Here is an 18,145-nt window from a genome sequence, read left to right as displayed (position 1 = left end):
TTCCTTAAACTTTTTTTAAAAAACCTACCTTCATTTTTTTCTTACGTTGTCAGTGTAGTCATCACACCTCAGTCATCACTCATGTAAAGACCTGCCGTTACTTGCCATCTTGTAACAATAGCTTTCACAATACTGCACTATCCAACTGACCCAACACCCTGCAGTGTGTGTCTGCAACTGTCAGCCAGCTACAGTCCTCTCCAAGCATGGAAGGGCCACGATGCCCTTGTAATTGCACACTAAATTTGTTATATAATTTTAAAACTTCACTCTTGGATCCTATTGATAATATTTATCCAAGATCAGAATAACGTATACATTTTGGACATAGGGTTGTCTCAACATAGCAGTTCACAAAGAATTATTTTAAGAGGTAAAATGCTGCATCCAAAGCCGTTGTCCTCTCTCAAAGAAGCAAGAACTTGCTCCACAGAGCCGTGACACTTGGTGTGCCCACTACCAGGATCCTTAAATATCACCAAAACAGCACGGGAGCCACCCAGGTTCAGCAGAGTTGATTGGAGGGAAATGGCCCACGCAATTTTGGGAAAAGTATTTTAGGGGGAAATTCAACTTATTAATTAAATCCTATGGTCACATTTCCATCCCAACTATTATGTACCTTATTAATAGTTTTAGATAGTTTGACTCTTCATGGCTGCAAAATTGGCTTAACAAAGCCTAAATTCAGGGGCTAATGAATATTAGATAAGTGCCAAATATAAGATATAAGATAATTGCCAATATAAGATAAATGCCAAAGAAATACTAATATTTTAGCTTGAGACTTGTTTTGAAGAATTTTGCTTTGAGACAGTGTTCCAGTGCTTGAAAAAAAAAATCTATAATGCATGGAGTGCCAATCAGTTGCCAACTTTTTGAGTGAAGGAAATGTGGGTCTTCTGTGTGATGCCTGAGGATCTCTAGGTCAGAGCAGGTATGCTGTCATGCTTTTTTTTTTTTTTTTTTTTCCCAGTCGTGGGGCCTGAACTCTGGGCCTGGGCACTGTCCCTCAGCTCTTCAGCTCAAGGCTAACATTCTACCACTTAAGCCACAGTGCCACTTGTGGCTTTTTCTGGTTATGGGGCACTGAGGAATCGAACCCAGTGCCTCATGCATGCAAGACAAGCATTCTACCACTGAGCCACCTTCCCAGCCCCTGTCATGCTTCTAGATTTCCTTCTAGAAAGATCACAGCTTGCTAACAGTGTTTCAAAGTAGACTAGAAATTACACCAAAAGTTTAAAACATACATGGTCTTGTTTTTAAAATGGGATTTTCAAATACTTTTAGGGGAGAGTCTTTCTGATGCAAAGTCTGTTACTGTGTTAAGTATCAGCAAATCTCAGGCAACAGCTGAAGGAAATCTGAGGCTCAGTGTCAAAACAGCATTAGCATTTGTTTTTAGGTTGGACTGTAAAGTATTGTTGAGGAAAATCTTGTTTTACAAGATTTTTGCATTTACGTGACCTTTCACTCGTTTTTCAGAATCTGTTCCTAGAGACAGAGAACCCCATACAAACATGAGAACATGTACGCATCACCTGACGGATGTAGTGCAAAAGCCTAGTGAGACCCTGAAAGCAAATGTGGTACCTGAGAAAGTTCCCCGCAGATGTGCTACTGTTGCTGCAAATAAGATAAGGATAATGAGTAACCTAAGAGAGACGATTTCAGGAGCAGAGAATGTCTGGATTAGGAAGAGTAGCAGAAAATTGCCCCACCGAAATGCTTCTGCTGCCGCTAAGAGAAAATTACTGAATGTTTATAAAGAGGAGGATACACCCATAAATTCTGAGAGTGAAAAAGAGCTAGAAGACATTAGTAGCAAAATGCTTTATTTTAGACGGTTCAGATCCTGGAAAGAAAAAGCACAATAGTGACTATGAGAATTCAGAAACGGCTTCAGTGATCTGGAGCCTCAAGCCAGCAGCGCTCACCTGGCAGCTCTAGGTCCATCCCCCAGGGGGTCTTCTGAGGAATTTTCGAACATCCATTCTCTTGCCGGGGGGGTCATGGCTCTTGGGCAGACCAGAAGTACAGGGAGTTCTGAGGAAAGTGGAACTATGGGGGGAAAAGAAGGCACAGGGCCTGTCCATCACAGGATTGCTTTTCTTTGACAGAAGGTCAGGCTTGGAGGAAATCTCTCCATGCTTTCTTCAGAGGGAGGAAATCTGAAATGTACAGAATATGCAGGAAGGACAAATTTCCAAGGTTGGAAAAGAAAAAGGTCAAAATCTCAGTCTGATGTTAATTTTAAGGGCTCTTCATTAGTGTATACAAATTCAGCCCATCATGACTGGTGATGTCATTGCTGAAATTAAAGGAATGAAATTAGGCACATTTCCAAGGGGTCCCATGAGGCATCTGGTGCTGCTGGGTGGTAATTCATATACCAGAGGTCCGAAGCAAGTGAAAAGGACCATGGAGTGCTGCTTCGTGGTGTGACTTAGTTCTACAGTAGGCGGAGACTGATCAAACCATGCAATGGCTTATTTTGGTCCTAACCTCGAGATTCACATTGAATGTCTACTTGGTATGTGTAATTCAGGGAATATATATTTTTTTCTATGAGAGCTATGAATGTGATTATTCCATTTTTCCTCCTTTCATGTAGCAGCAAAAATTAAGAGGCAGGCTTAATTAGTCTTAATGAAAATAAAAATACAACAAGATCCAAACAGCCCTATTTTTAGATGATAGACTGTCCTCCTGTTATGTGTCTCCACAGCACCTTAAAAATTAGAATTCTAAGCAAATTCACCATGGTCTCATCACAACGAACTTTAATGGCAGCATGTCTAGCCTCTTTCATTGTGGCCTTTGATAGGATTAGGAAATCTGGTCATAGTACTACACATGATTTTCTTGCAATGGGGTTTAATTTGTTGTTAATAGCCTTTTGTTAAAAATTAAGATCACACACTGTGATCTGTGAATGTACCATCAAATCTTTTTTAACGTAAGATGTTACTGGAAAAAATTGTCTCAAGCAAGTTGTTTTCACATTTAAAAATATCTGTGAGTATTAATATATTATTTGCACGTGTAAAATCAGAACCAGTAAAATACAGAAACCTGGAAGTTTCTTTTTTTTCTTTCACTAAGAGTAATGCATATTTTTTGATTATATAAATGGACCAAAACGTCTAGCTCACTTGAGAAATTCATTTGTGCTTGCATGTCTGTTTAAAAGGACTTTTGCTTTTAAGGAAAAACCAGAATATTCTAACCTACAGTGTATCTTCTTTGCTCTTTTGAAGTATACTTTAATTTGAAGAACTGTTGTCCAGTATCTTGTTATTTATTAGTAAAGGTGAGAAAGGGAATTCCTAATAAACTGCTATTATTTTTAGGTGCTTGGGGCTGAATTTTTGAACTTTAATGGAATGCTTGAATTTATTTCCAGTCTCAGACTTCATGGAAATTCCTTATTTGGTCATATTATAATATGTTTGAGGATACTCAAATACTATAAAATGAAAATATTTCAGTTTCAGTGAAGGCTTACAATTTTAGTGTGATGAACTTAAGCTCTGAATTTATCATTTGTAGTGGCAGGGCTAATTTTTGCCACAATCTGAGATTGTATTGTTGGCCTTTTATACTGGAAATCCCTTTTATGGTTTAGTGTTTAATTTGAACATGTGTTTGCTTTCTAAAAATGTTTGGCCTAAATGTGTTGTAACTGCACGAAACAAGCATTTGTTTAAAACTTAACATTCTTGTAGAACTGTTCTCTGAAATGTCTGTGGCATGTACATCATAGCCAAATGCATCACCGTTACAGTCATTTTAGTCACTTTCAGAAAAGATGTTTCATAGCACAACTGAGAAAATCAAATTGAATATCTTTTTTTTGGGGGGGGTCCGGTTGTGGGGCCTGAACTCTGGGCCTGGGCGCTGTCCCTCAGCTCTTCAGCTCAAGTCTAGTGCTCTACCACTTGAGCCACAGCGCCACTTCTGGCCTTTGTCTTTTTGCTTATGTGGTGCTGAGGAATCGAACCCAGGGCCTCAGGCATGCAAGGCAAGCGCTCTACCACTGAGCCACCTTCCCAGCCCCAAATTGAATATCTTAACTGGTAAAAAGATCATTTTACAAAAGGACAGAGACCAAGAAATGCCCCCAAATCTTTTCTGCGTTTCCTCTTAGACCAATGCACCTGGAATCCCCATGCTTTAAAATACCATAGTGAAGATCACTCTCATGAACAAGACCACCAAGTTTTTTCTGGCTTCCCAGCTGTTGAATACTTGGGCTAACGAAGAGGGAAGACCAGTTTGACCAGGAGTTTGAGGCGCGTGTGTAGCTGAAGGCTCCATCTGACCCCAGAGCAGCGCGCAGAGAGCGGAGGCGCGGCCCAGGACGCGGCCTGGCCTCTCCCCGCCGCTCCGGGTAGCTGGTCTCCGGTGCGCGGCGTCACGGCGGCGCTCCTCTTCCCCAGGCTGGGGTAGTGTCCGCTGGAAGCCGGCCACACGGTCACCAGCGGAGGGCCATTCGGGGCAAGTTTTGCACTGCAAGTGGCCGAGCTAAAACACTCCTTCTGCATTCTCATAGAAATGATTCTAGCTCAGCTCAGCAGTCACCAGCGTTTGACATGCGCACTCCTGTGCTCCAGCAAAGGCACTTCACAGCTTCGGGCCGCGCTGTGCTGCCTCCCGCTCTCGGCCGTGCCCCGGGCAGGAGTGCGGCGGGTGCGTGCGCACCGACCCCGACCCCGGTCCCTGCCAGGAGGGAAAGGCCTGGGGAGCGGGCGGCCTGGAGGCCGCTCGGGTCCTCGTCCTCCACGGCGTCCGCTGCAGGGTCGGCTGGGGACGCTGGAACGCGGAAGGAGCTCGGGGAGCAGCGTGCGCTGCAACGCGTGGGGCCGTGCTCGTGCTCGTGCTCGTGCTCGGGGAACAAAGCAAGCGTGGCAGGGGGCGTGGCCAGGCGACGGGGGCGGGGAGGAGGCGCGTCCTGCAGGGGCGTGGTCGAGCGGAGTGGCGCACGCGCAGTGCCGCGAGCCGGGTTTCCGGCGGGTCATGGCGGCCACGTTCTTCGGTGAGGTGGTGAGGGCTCCATGCCGAGCCGGGACGGAGGACGAAGAGGAGGAGGAGGAAGCAAGAGAGACGTCGGAAGACACGGAGGTCCGGCGGCAGCTGGCGCAGAAGAGGTCGGGCTGCGGACGCGGGAAGCCCTCGCACCTGGCGGCCCCGCGCCCACCCGAGAGAGCTCGCTGTGGGGCGACCGCGAGGGGCTGGGGCGGGGCCTGGGCGGGGCGGGGCGGGGCCTGGGCGGGGCGGGGCGGGGCCTGGGCGGGGCGGGGCCGGGCCGGGGCGGGGCCGGGCCGGGGCGGGGCCTGGGCGGGGCGGGGCCGGGGCGGGGCGGGGCCGGGCCTGGTCCTGGGACTGGAGGGCGTCGGCCTCGCGGTGCCCCCGGCCTCGCGGTGCCCCCGGCACCCCGGGCAGGACCGCGTGGGGCTCGCCGGCGCCCCTGCGGTGGCCGCCGTCCTCCGGCCCGCGGCGTTTCCCGCGGTGCTGCCTGGAGCCCCGCGTCCTCTGGAGGCCGCACCGGTTCCTTACCGCCGTGCGCTCTCTTCCTTGCTCAGGTGACCTTGTGTGGCGGTAGCCGGCAGATGCTCCTCTTGTTTTCTTCTGCCGGTCCTGGGGCTTGAACTCAGGACCTGGGCGCTGCCTCTTAGCTTTACCGCCTAAGTCACGTCTCCGCTTCCAGCTTTTTCGTGGTTTACTGGAGATAAGAGTCTCATGGAGTTTCCTGCCTAGGCTGGCTTCGAACTTGACTCCCAGATCTCAGCCTCCTGAGTAGCTAGGATGACAGGCGTGAGCCACTGGCGCCCAGCTGTGGTTATATTCTTTTTATATAGTTACACGGTTGAGACGTGCGCATGGGTAAGGCCGATAATAGTGGGTGCATCTAAATCCTGGTTTCTTCTTTCTTGAATAGGGAGGTGCAGCTTCTTAGAAGACAGACAGAAACAACTCTGGACGGTTCTCTGCTAGAAAATCATCCTTGCTCAAAGTTTATAATTGCTATAGGAAACAATGCAGTAGGTAAGTTAAAATGCAGAAGACCAGACATTTAGACATTTAGTTGAAAGAAGTAACTTTTATTTTCCACTAGAGATTTTTAAAAGTCATGGTACAGAGCTGGGTGCCAGTAGCTCACACCTGCAATTCTAGCTACTCAGGATGATATCTGAGGATCACAGTTCAAAGCCAGCCCCGGCAGGAAAGTCCATGAGACTCTTATCTCCAATGAACCACCAGAAAAACGGAAGTGGTGCTGTGGCTCAAGTGGTAGAGCGCTAGCCTTGAGCTGAAGAGCTGAGGGACAGAGCCCAGGCCCAGAGTTCAGGCTCCACAACCGACCAAAAAAAAAAAAGTCATGGTACAGTAACTTTTTAAGTAGGATACATTGCTTCTCATGTTCACCACCATGTTTCTTAAGGTTTATGGAGTTTGAACTCATACTTGGGCCATGTCCTGTTCATTCTTGCTTTCTCTCACTCTCTCGCTCTCTCTCTCTCTCCCTCCCACTCTCTTGCTGTGTCTCACTCTCTGCCAGTCCTGGGGCTTGAACTCAGGGCCTGGTCATTGTCCCTGAGCTTTTGCTCAAGATTAGCACTCTACCACTTGAGCCACAGCACCACGTCTGGCCTTTTCTGTTTAGTACTGAGGAATAGAACCCAGGGCTTCATGCATGCTAGGCAAGCACTCTACTACTATGCCACCTTCCCAGCCATGTCCTGCTCTTTTAACTCTCTTTTTGTGCTGGTGCTAGGGCTTGAACTTGCACTTTTTTCTTTTTCTCTCTCAAGGCTGGTGCTCTACTTGTAGTTATTTTTTTTGCTGCTGGGGTAGACCAAGCCTGATGGAAGGAAAAACGAAGATAGAGCCCTCAACAGAGCAGATCAGGATGTATCCATCACCGCATAGGGGCTCCAAGTATCGCCAGGCAGAGTCGGAGAAACAGGAGCAGAGAATGTGGGGGTTTTAGGATTTGAATATAGTTGAGCGTAAGAGTTTTTTGGAATGTCTTTGTGGTTGTAGCAGACTGTCCTGTTTTGGATTTGTGATGTCCTGGCACCTGTAGCAGATGGTGCACTTTCAGATAATGTTGGGGTGGGGTTTTGCTGATAATAGTTCAAGGATAGGGATTCTGATAATCTCCTTCAGGGAGGAGATTTTTTTTTTGGGGGGGGGTCCCCTGGGAGAGTGGTCCATGGGCCATAGAAATGACATTAACTTATGAGAATCAAGCAGATTCCCCTCATTTGCTGGTTAATGGAAGATAAGAGTGCCATGTACTTTTCTTCCTGTTGTTGTTTTGAATTAGAATCATAGCATCTCTCTCCCGAAGCTAGGAGTACAAGTGTGAACCACTGGCACTGGCAGGGGCCCTTCCCCACTGTCTTAAATACAAGATAAAAATAAGATTTATCCTGTCATGGCTGGCTTGTGCCTGTAATCCTAGCTAATCAGGAGACTGAGATCTGAGGATCATGATTCAAAGCCAGCCCAGATAGAAAAGTCTGTGAGACTCTAGCTCCAATAAAAGAAAAAGCCAGAAAAAGCCAGAAGTGGTGCTGTGGCTAGCCTTATCCCAGAGAGGCTCAGGGACAGAGCCCAAGCCGAGTTTAAGCCCCAGGACTGGCAAAACAACAAAAAGGAGTTAGAGAAAATAGTTTGGCTTTAGGAAATGACAGTTTAAGGAATGATTTCTAGTGTGCTGAGATTTACTTAAGTGTTACTGCAAACATAGTGAGAACTCCACTCCTTTTCTCTTGGTGTGAATAGTCTTGGTTGGTGGGTTAAGCTAGAAGACTCTAGAGGTTAGAGCATTATCCAGGATGCATATGCCCATGGATCTTTATCACTTTAGAGGGTTCATAGGCTCTGAGGAGAGCACTGAGGCACCCAACTTGAGATCCCTTGCCATATAAGGGACCCCAAGTACTTGCACAATGTAGTGTGTGGTAGATAACTTTTCCCTAACTTACATGAACTTCTGCTGGCCTAACATTGATAAAAGAGTCGGAGGTGTGTGGACCCGCGCTGGGGTGATGTTGTCTTCCGTGTGCAGTGGCCTTTCTTCCTTGCACTATGGCCTGTCACTTCTTATGGGCCTCGGTTTCTTGTCCTGCAAAGTGGGCTTAGGTGGTCCCCAGTGGCTGTTTTAGCTCTGAAATTCTAGAGTACCTGGAACTTCTTTACTGGCTTGGAGCTAAGCACTCACTCACCCGAATTTTTTCTTCACAGCATTTTTGTCATCATTCGTTATGAACTCAGGAGGCTGGGAAGAAGTTGGTTGTACTAAACTCTGGAATGAGTGGTGCAGGGCAGCCGACAGTCTACATCTGTGCCCCACAGACGCTCTCTGTGTGTTCTATCAACTGAAGTCCGATCCCTCGGTACGTGGGGCTTCAGGACTTGCCTGGGCTCTGGGTCTCTTGGTGGATCTCTTAGTGTGTTCTTCATTAATTTGATTAATTTGATTAATTTAGATTTCAAAGAAGGATCTATATGCCAGTAGCAGAGATGAGAAAATGAGTGTTGTTCAAGTGTGCGTTAGTCATCTTTCTGCCACTGTAACAAATAGGCGAGGTTCTGGATCCATGGTTGGGCCTCCCTCTTGCTGTCAGGCTTCTGGTAGGATCCGCATGTTTCATCAGGAGTGTGTGGGCAGCAAAGGCACTCACCTCATGGCCAGGAAGCAAAGTGAGGATGAGGAAGTGGTGGGGGGATCCCATGATCTCTTTTTTTTTTATTTTTATTTTTTTTTGGTCCGGTCGTGGGGCCTGAACTCTGGGCCTGGGCGCTGTCCCTCAGCTCTTCAGCTCAAGGCTAGTGCTCTACCACTTGAGCCACAGTGCCACTTCCGGCTTTTTTCTTTTTGCTTATGTGGTGCTGAGGAATCGAACCCAGGGCCTTGAGCATGCAAGGCAAGCGCTCTACCACTGAGCCACCTTCCCAGCCCTCCCATGACCTCTTAAAGGACACACCCCAAGGACCTCAAGGCGCTTAGCACCATTTGGGGGTTGGGGATGGACACTTGGGGAACACTGGGGCTTTTGGGGGGGCATTCCAGATCCAGACTAGTGGTGTTCATTACTATTCACATGGTACCTATGCGGTGGTAATTTGGGGTGTGCACACAATGTATTGTACTTACAAAAATGCTGGACTTTGACTTCTCAGATCCTCATCTGCCAGTGTAGTTGCTATGTTGCTGAAGATCAACAGTATCAGTGGCTGGAAAAGGTAAGAGAAATAGAGCCATGTTGCTTAGACTGCAGGGAGTCGCTGCTTTTCCAGGGTCAGTATCTTTTTACTGTAACCTGTGTTGGCAGCAAGTACAGGGATTACTTACAGACTGTAGGAAATAAAAGAGACATAGAAGGGTGTCACCGAACTGACGAGGGGTGGGGGGTGGCACAGGCAGCATGGGGAGGAGCGATGTGGAAGGCTGACCATTTGCTGCCACCCACTCCAGACCCAAAGTGCTACATCTGGTTTTCTTCACATGAGGCCTGAATATTGAGTCTTCATTCATGGAAGATAAAATTGCTCTAACACTTGAGCTCCGTGGCATGAGTCAGGGGAAGCCAATGGTTGAGTCAAGAACTGAATTCCAACAGGATGTTTAGTGGGGAAACACAGTCGGCCAGCTGTGTATGTTAGTTTGGGTTTTTGTTCTCTGAAATGCCAGACTGCTTTAGATTTCTTTTTTTTTTTTTTTTTCCTGGTCATGGGGCCTGAACTCTGGGTCTGGTTTCTGTCCCTCAGCTCTTCAGCTCAAGGCGAGCGCTCTACTTCTTGAGCCACAGTGCCACTTCTGGCTTTTTCTGCTTATGTGGTGCTGAGGCATCAAAGCCAGGGCCTCATGCATGCAAGGCAAGCACTCTACCACTGAGCCACCTTCCCAGCCCCAAGATTTCAAGTTTTTTAAAAATAGTTTTTGAATATGTATATGTATGTAATGACATTTTTAGAAACTAAATTTAAACACAATTCATTTGTCTCATATACAGCTTGTTAAATACCTTAAAGGAATTTCCCACTTTGGGATGTGGGAACATTTCAGATTTTGATTTGTAGTTTACAGATTTTGAGGTTACATGTATGTCTGTGTGTGACTATGTGTAGTATGCACACATGCATATATAAGATGCAAATATATAAGTAATATAGTTTGATTTATAATAGAGACAAAATTGTCTGCTTATGGGTACAGTGTGATTGCTCAGTCCACATGTGCAATGTGTGATGGTCAAATCAGGTACCTGACAAAATCTTCACTGGACACATTTATCATGTTTGTGTTCAACTGTGTTTGTTAATGATACAGGCCTGAAGGCCTCATATGCTCCCTGAGCACACTTCAGCTTAAGTTATAATATTTTAACACTGATATTAGAGTTAAACTCATTAGAAATTTGATGTATACATTTTTTGAAATAGTTGGCTTTCAAGACTCATCAAAAATTAGCAAATGCAATTCTTTTTTTTTTGGGGGGTATCAGTCATGGGGCTTAAACTCTGGGCCTGAGTGCTGTCCCTGAGCTCTTCAGCTCAAGGCTAGCGCTCTACCAATTGAGCTACAGTGACACTTCCGGTTTTCTAGTGGTTTATTGGAGATAAGAGTTTCATGGACTTTCCTGCCTGGCTGGCTTTGAACCCGGATCCTCAGATCTCAGCCTCCTGAGTAGCTAGGATTACAGGCGTGAGCCACCAGCGCCCAGCAAATACAATTCTTCTAATGAAGTGTTGTAAATATATGTGTGATTTTATAGTTAAAGTAGGTATGTGTATTTTTCTGGGGAAGATCAGAATGTGGTAGGAAATAGCTATCTTTCTTTGCACTGTAAAATTATACAGAGTAAGTCAGATGTCAGTGGCTCACGCCTGTAATCCTAGCTACTCAGGAGGCTGAGAATGGAGGATTTTGGTTTAAAGCCAGCTAGGGCAGGAAAGTCCATGAGTCTTTTAACTCCAATGAACTATTCAAAAAAAGCCAAAAGTGGTGCTCTGGTTCAAGTGGTAGAGTGCTGGCCTTGAGCAGAAAAGCTCAGGGACAGTGCCTAAGACCTGAGTTCAAGCCTTACAACCAGCAAAAAAAGAGAGAAGGATCTTTGTATATCTATCAGGTTCACACGCTTCAAGTGATAGAGGGAACACTGAGGTCTAGTGATTGAAACGTGCCTACAGTGTTGTAGTTGAGAAAGTGACCTTTTGCAAGAATCATTTGTCAGGTACCATTTGTGGTGGGGAAGAAATGGGCGTGGCAGCGTGCTGCCTGAGACTCTGCTGTGGATGGAGGTCCTGCGGCGTGCTCAGCATCTGACTGTGGACTCATCACAGCTGCACTTAATGTGTCTGTCGATCTAAGTAGCACTGTCCTTAGGTCCGAGACAAGGAAGTGACTTAGAAAGCAGGGTCCACGTTGCCCCCAGATCAGGGCAGCAGAGCCTGCAGCTTCCAGTGCACGTTGCACCCCTCTAGATGAGAGGTGTGACTGACTGTTGTGGGAACTGAGAGCCAGAGCAGTGTTTTCATTCTGTAACAGGATTATGGGTTGATTTTGTTGTTCTTGTTCCTTTCTGTATTTTAACAGTACTTGGGTTTGAACTCAGGACCTTGGGTGTTGCTCTACCACAGAAGCCACACCCACAGCCCTCCCCCTCCCCTTTTCACTTTATCTCCGAGTTGCCAGGGGCTGGCCTTGAAATTTAATCCCCCCATGTAGCTGATTATAGATATGGGCTACCATGCTTGATTTTTATTTTTATTGTGTGTGTGGGTTCCCTCCCACCCCATATTGGGGTGTGAAGTCAAGGGGCTTTTTGCTTGCTAGGCAGGTACTCTATTGCTCGAGCCATATCTCCAAGCCCTTAAAATATTTTTTTAGTGGTACTGTGGTTTGTTAATTAGGTGGGTATTCCACTACTTGAGCCATACCAAATCCCTCTCCCCACTTTAGCTATTTTTCAGATACGTTCTTCCATTCATTCCTGCCTGGCCAGCAATTGGCTTCAGACTTCATTCCTCCTATTGATGTCCGTCCACATAGCAGAGGTTACACCGGTGTACCACCATGTACCTGTGTATTGGTTGTGATGGGGTCATGCTCACCTGCCTGGCCTGGCTGAAAACCTCCTCTTCTCCTTCTCTGCATGTCAAGTAGCTGGAATTATAAGTGTGAATCACTGAGTCCAGCCCAGCTTGTTTTTGAGTCAGGATCTTGCTAACTTTTTTTTGTCTGGGTTGGCCTTAGACATCGATCCTCTCATTTCTGCCTCCTAAGTTGGGACTGCGGGCATTGACCACTATGCCATCCCTCCAAATTATGTTTGTATAATTTGAAATCAATTTTGTGTTAGGTTTTTGGCTCTTCTCCAAGGAAGAACATGCAGATAACTATTCTCACATGTCGACATGTCACCGACTATAAAACCTCAGAATCTACTGGCAGCCTTCCTACTCCTTTCTTGAGAGCCCTAAAAACACAGCATTTCAAAGACTCTGCTTGTTGCTCACTTCTGGAACAACCAAATATTGCACACGGTCTTCCTGCAGCAGGTGGTATTTAGTTTTGTACTTTACATTGTGGGTCAGTGCCTGTTGACAGCTATCACTGTCACTGTTAGAGCTCTTCTGGAAGTTGCTTGTTCAGAATATTGGCATTGACACCAGTATATTGCTCTTAATCCTCAGTGTCTGTTGTACAAGATAATTTGATTTGGATTTTTAAATTTTCTGGAACAAGGTATCTGATAAGAGCAGCTCAGAGCTCCTGACTAATTCAGTCTTGCTGTTTCCTTTTGGTCTGTGGTAACTCAGTGCAAGCCAGTGATAGGTATAAAATTACTGGTGTATGAAAGTTAATTTATCCAAACAAAGTTTTGGGAGCTGAAACTTGGTAGTTGCTTTAATTTTTTTTTAAGGAGTTGAGTATTTTCTATTGTGTCACTAATGATATAATGCCATCATGTCAGCAATAGATAACCAGTTATTTTCAGTAGTTTATCTTTTACAATATACAGTTATTTGTTATATGTATTATTTTTAGGTAGAAAGCTTTTGTTTTTTTGAGACAGATTATTATTTGTTGTTGAGATGTACTGTGTAGCCCAGAATGCCCTTGAACTTGAGATCCTCTTGTCTTAGCTTCATGAGTGCTGAGATCAGAGGTATGCTTCACATGCCTCGCACCACAATGGTGGGTTTTTTTTCTTTTTTTTTTCCCCCTTTTCATCTTAAGTTTATTGGAACAAATGACTAAATAGCTTGTAGCATGCACTCTATGTTATTTGTGTGTAGCTTACATCATTTATTATAGTTAGTAAGATTTTGCTCCTCAATTTTCTTAGAATTGTCAATATGTTCAGGAAATGCAAAATAAGTATTTGCAAAAGCTTATTAGGAAAGTTTTTTGTTTTGGAAGAAGATATTCATTATAATTAGTTTAACATGGCAGTAAATGCCTTCATCAAAAGAGGCCACGGACATGCCTTTTTAAAGTAGTCTATACAACGTAAAGTGTTTAGTTTAAAAGTCATGCACTAGACAACTGGTGACCTTTTCCTTGTGTGTTTCTAGTGCTGAGTTACTGTCAGGTGTGGAAAATCCCCGCGGTTCTGTACTTGTGTTACACGGATGTGATGAAACCAGACATCGTTACAATTGAAGCTTTCAAGCCCATACTGTCTTCCATGAGCTTCAAAGACCTGGTCACGGTACGGTTTTAGTTCATTGGAATTAACAGTCAAATTGTTAGGGGTTGCTAAGTGGCTGCGGGACAACTTAACCCCTAAGCTGCACATGAGAATCCTCACTGCTCAAGGCCCAGTTTCCAGTCTGGCAGCTTCTGGTGCGGCTGTTTCCCACAAGGTAGCTTCCCGCATGGCAGCTCCTGGTGCGGCTGTTTCCCACAAGGTAGCTTCCCGCATGGCAGCTTCTGGTGTGGCTGTTTCCCACAAGGTAGCTTCCCGCATGGCAGCTTCTGGTGCAGCAGCTTCTGGTGTGGCTGTTTCCCACAAGGTAGCTTCCCGCATGGCAGCTCCTGGTGCAGCAGCTTCTGGTGTGGCTGTTTCCCACAAGGTAGCTTCCCGCATGGCAGCTCCTGGTGCAGCAGCTTCTGGTGTGGCTGTTTCCCACAAGGTAGCTTCCCGCATGGCAGCTCCTGGTGCAGCAGCTTCTGGTGTGGCTGTTTCCCACAAGGTAGCTTCCCGCATGGCAGCTCCTGGTGCGGCTGTTTCCCACAAGGTAGCTTCCCGCATGGCAGCTTCTGGTGCGGCTGTTTCCCACAAGGTAGCTTCCCGCATGGCAGCTTCTGGTGCGGCTGTTTCCCACAAGGTAGCTTCCCGCATGGCAGCTCCTGGTGCGGCTGTTTCCCACAAGGTAGCTTCCCGCATGGCAGCTTCTGGTGCGGCTGTTTCCCACAAGGTAGCTTCCCGCATGGCAGCTTCTGGTGCGGCTGTTTCCCACAAGGTAGCTTCCCGCATGGCAGCTCCTGGTGCGGCTGTTTCCCACAAGGTAGCTTCCCGCATGGCAGCTCCTGGTGCGGCTGTTTCCCACAAGGTAGCTTCCCGCATGGCAGCTCCTGGTGCGGCTGTTTCCCACAAGGTAGCTTCCCGCATGGCAGCTCCTGGTGCGGCTGTTTCCCACAAGGTAGCTTCCCGCATGGCAGCTCCTGGTGCAGCAGCTTCTGGTGTGGCAGCTGGCATCAGACTGCCCCTTCTGCTCTTACTCTTATGTTTCACGTAAAAATTAAATTTCAGATTAGTATTGTCCTGCTTCTAAGGCTCTGAATCCAGGCTTAGAGTCATCTTGTCCCACGGGAATTTGCTGTGCCGAGCTATAAGCTTCTCATTTTGTAGCATCAGCTAGGCCAGTAGGAATGGACTGGGACCTCGTCTCACACTGATGATAATACCTCACACGTTGGCTGGCTGTGTGAACTGCCTCTTTACTATTGCCAGAGTTTTTATTTTTAAGTGCAAACGTGTAGATTTTCTCCTCCCTCATACCAGAAGATAAAAATAATGCCTTTTGCCATTCATTCTAGAATTTTAAAGTTAAAAAAATGATGGTACTAACCAAAATTTTATTTTTGAATATGACAATAGATAATATAGACTCAAGATCAGAACATCATACCTTCTAAGTGTAGATAAGGCTGTTGATTCTAAGACTTTTGATCAATAGCATCAAAAAACTTCTCAGTTGACATGCTGTAAATTTTATTGACTGTGCCCATCAGTGTCAGTACCTGCCCAAGGAAAATTACATTCCTGGTTTTGTGTGAGAAAGGTGTATAAAGCAAAATGAACATTTGACCTTATTTTGTTTTAAATTACAAGCTGATGTTCTCAAAACTGGATCTTCTTTCTCTCAAAATTAAACCTTTTTGTTATTGTTTTGGATTTAATGAAGTATTGCTAGCTGAAGCCAGTGTGACATGGGAAGAGATGTCAGACTGAGGAGAGGCGTGCAGCCTGATTAAAACCAAACCCTGAGCCCTTTTAAAGAACAATAAAACATATTTTACATGCAAAAAAAAAAAAAAAAAAAAAAAAAACAGACTGCCCCTTCTCTTCTGGATGCACTTGTTTATCTTTCTTTGTTGTTGTTGTTGCCAGTCCTAGAGCTCAAACTTTGGGCTTTGGGCTGTCTCTCAGCTCCATTTTGCTCAAGGCTAACACTACCACTTGAACCACAGTGCCACTTCCAGCTTTTTCTGTGATTAATTGGAGATAAAGAGTCTAGTGGATTTTTCTGCCCAGGCTGGCTTTGAACCACAATCCTCAGATGGCAGCCTCCTGAGTAATTAGGATTACAGGTGTGAGCCACCAGCGCCCACCTTACTTGCGTGTCTTGATGAATGTTTTCTTCTTCTGTAGAGACTGCATGCTTTGAAGGTAGTGATTTGTGGCAGGAGAGATGGTTGTTATGAAGCGTGCTGGTTTTTGTTGTTTTCCTCTTTTTATAAGCTTACATTTGTTAAATGGAGGCAAGTTTATTGCTCTGTCTCCACATATTTGTAAAATGATCCAGTCTTCTTGCCCCGCTCCCCTTCTCAGTCAATTTCACAGGCTTTCTTATTGTACTTCCATTGTTGCAAATCCATGTCAACCATGTTCAACCTCCATCCTCCTTGTTAGCCCAAATTCCCTTGCAGTCTACTTTTTATTTTTTTTTAGGATGGAGTTTCATTATGTGGCCTCACCCAGGCTGGCCTTAAACTCATTAGGTGGCTCAGGCTTGCCTCCAACTTTTGATGCTTCTGTCCGTCTTGTGGGTAGGTAGGTGCACTACCTAGCCTGGCTAAGTACTGTTTTCTTGGTGACCAGATGCAGTCAGCCTGACTTAGACCATGGTTTCTGTCTGATGAAAGTGGGGTTTTGGAACAGTTGCTATCAAGTTGTTGATTTGAGCCCCTGCTGTGGTCACCCAAGGGGTTCCTCAGAGCGTCAGGAGGGGTGCTAGTGAGACACTGAGCACCCCAGGAAAGGCAAAATGTGGGGTCCTGGGAGAGAGCAGTCCTGCAGTAGGTGACGGATTTAGTGTGGGTTGGGGCTGCAGTGAGGAGCTAGGGAGCAGAGCATGCCAGGCAGGAGGCAGTGGGGGGAGATGTGGGGAGTCCACTGGGGTCACTGCGTTTGGGTGCCCTTCTCCTCCTCCCCTTTCCCTTGAATGAGGTGGAGAAAGGCAGTCTTTGTTGGCTTGATACCATGTTTCTTAATCTGCAGCATGGTGAGAGAACACATACTGCCTCCAACCAAAATCTTCACATCTTTGTCTCTCCTTCCAGGCTGTGCCCCGATGCTCAGAGATTCTGAAGAAATTGACCTCAAGTGAGACTCAGAGTAACATTTACACGTGACCCTGGAGTGCTGTCCACTCTGTCCAGTGCTTTAAGGGCAGCAGCTGGAACTGTTTTGTGTCTTATGGGGGGGGTGGGGAATGACTATTTTGAGGGTGATAAAGCAAAATAAAAAGTGTAATTGTAATCCCTTCTTTATGGTGATGCTCACTGCTGTAGTAAGACATGCTTATTCTTCCTCCATCCACTAGGTGGGAGTATTGCCTTGAGTTTTTAAGCTAATACAATTCTGAGAAGCTCTGGGCGGCCACAGGTTGTTTTAAGTGGCCCAGTATAGTTAGACACAAGAAGTGCCTAGAGATGAAGTTGGGGATGCTCTCCCACCTGAGTTATGCTTCAAGCTCTGTGGATTTTTAGTTGTATTTTCAGATAGGATCACGCTGACTTTGTGCCTGGGTTGGCTTTGAACTGCTATCTCCCAATCTTCATCTCCTAAGTGGATAACAGGTGTGAGCTACCACACCTGGCTTAAATGTTGGTGATTTGTTGTTGTTGTTGTTTCCTTGGTAGTACTGCTGTTTGAATTCAAAGCTGCAGGCGGCTTGCTAGGCCGGTGCTCCGCTGTTGGTGATTTGTTTAATTTCCTTGGTAGTACTGATGTTTGAATTCAAAGCTCCAGGTGGCTTGCTAGGCCGGTGCTCCACTGTTGGGCCATGCCTCCAGCCTTAGTAGGTGATTAGAAAGATTGCATAGTTTGAGATCTATGTTGTTTTTGTTGATTTGTTTTGCAGCTGAAAATCTGTAAGGTAACAGAATTACATACATATTCAAAATGAAGCAAAAAAAAAAAAAAAAAAGGCGTGCCTGCCAGACAGCTTTCCTCCGCCCGCCCGCCCTCTCCCAGGCTCTCCATGAGGTGCTATGTGAGTGCCAGCTCTGCATTCTGTGACACCACTGGGAAGGGACTTGTTCTGGGGACCAATCACACCTGACTGAGTTGTGAAGGTTAAATTGAAAACAATAGAGGTGAAAAAATGCTTCTGGTCACCTGTTTTCCACCCTTTTTCATTATTGAACCCTCCATCTGATTGCTGTAGGCCGTTTTCTAGGTTCAGTTGGTTGACTGACCTTGGCATTGGTTGGAGGGGGTACTGTTTTCTAACTCCTTGAATAACCTTGGTTTCCTCGGCATATCAGGTATTGGAGATCTTGTGCGTGGTGCATTTGTGCACATGCCCTGATGGTACAAAGGGAAGCACGTCCTCCATTGCCGGACAGTTTTCATCCATTCAGAAGCGTGTGTGTGGAGCCGTGGAGTAA

General features: G+C 46.0%; 2 protein-coding genes across 4 annotated transcripts in view; both read left to right on the top strand.

Moving 5' to 3' along the window:
* Brwd1 (bromodomain and WD repeat domain containing 1) overlaps positions 1-3,830 on the top strand; it is a 96,871-nt gene extending 93,041 nt beyond the window's left edge. Inside the window, exon 42 of the mRNA XM_070030696.1 lies at positions 1,489-3,830. Within this exon, the coding sequence (XP_069886797.1) occupies positions 1,489-1,880 (392 nt within the window). The 3' untranslated portion in view covers positions 1,881-3,830. The remainder of the gene's footprint in view (positions 1-1,488) is intronic.
* Positions 3,831-4,988: 1,158 nt separating this feature from the next.
* Psmg1 (proteasome assembly chaperone 1) lies at positions 4,989-16,999 on the top strand. Of its 3 annotated transcripts, none has more exons than XM_070030692.1 (7): positions 4,990-5,153; positions 5,945-6,051; positions 8,260-8,411; positions 9,199-9,261; positions 12,381-12,579; positions 13,600-13,736; positions 16,814-16,997. In XM_070030692.1, exons 1-7 carry the CDS (start codon positions 5,023-5,025, stop codon positions 16,883-16,885), a joined length of 861 nt encoding a protein of 286 aa, XP_069886793.1. In that variant the 5' UTR covers positions 4,990-5,022; the 3' UTR covers positions 16,886-16,997. The 3 variants fall into 3 exon arrangements, with proteins under 3 accessions (XP_069886794.1, XP_069886793.1, XP_069886796.1); XM_070030695.1 differs by lacking the exon at positions 4,990-5,153 and adding an exon at positions 5,396-5,588 and having other exon boundaries at positions 16,814-16,996; XM_070030693.1 differs by lacking the exon at positions 9,199-9,261 and having other exon boundaries at positions 4,989-5,153; positions 16,814-16,999.
* The last annotated feature ends 1,146 nt before the right edge of the window (positions 17,000-18,145 follow it).

Source organism: Dipodomys merriami, unplaced genomic scaffold, assembly GCF_024711535.1.
Source record: "Dipodomys merriami isolate MVZ:Mamm:240054 unplaced genomic scaffold, mDipMer1.0.p SCAF_2, whole genome shotgun sequence".
Lineage (NCBI taxonomy): Eukaryota > Metazoa > Chordata > Mammalia > Rodentia > Heteromyidae > Dipodomys > Dipodomys merriami.
The sequence above is the reverse complement of the archived record's forward strand: the minus strand, read 5'-3'. Positions and strand labels throughout refer to the sequence as shown.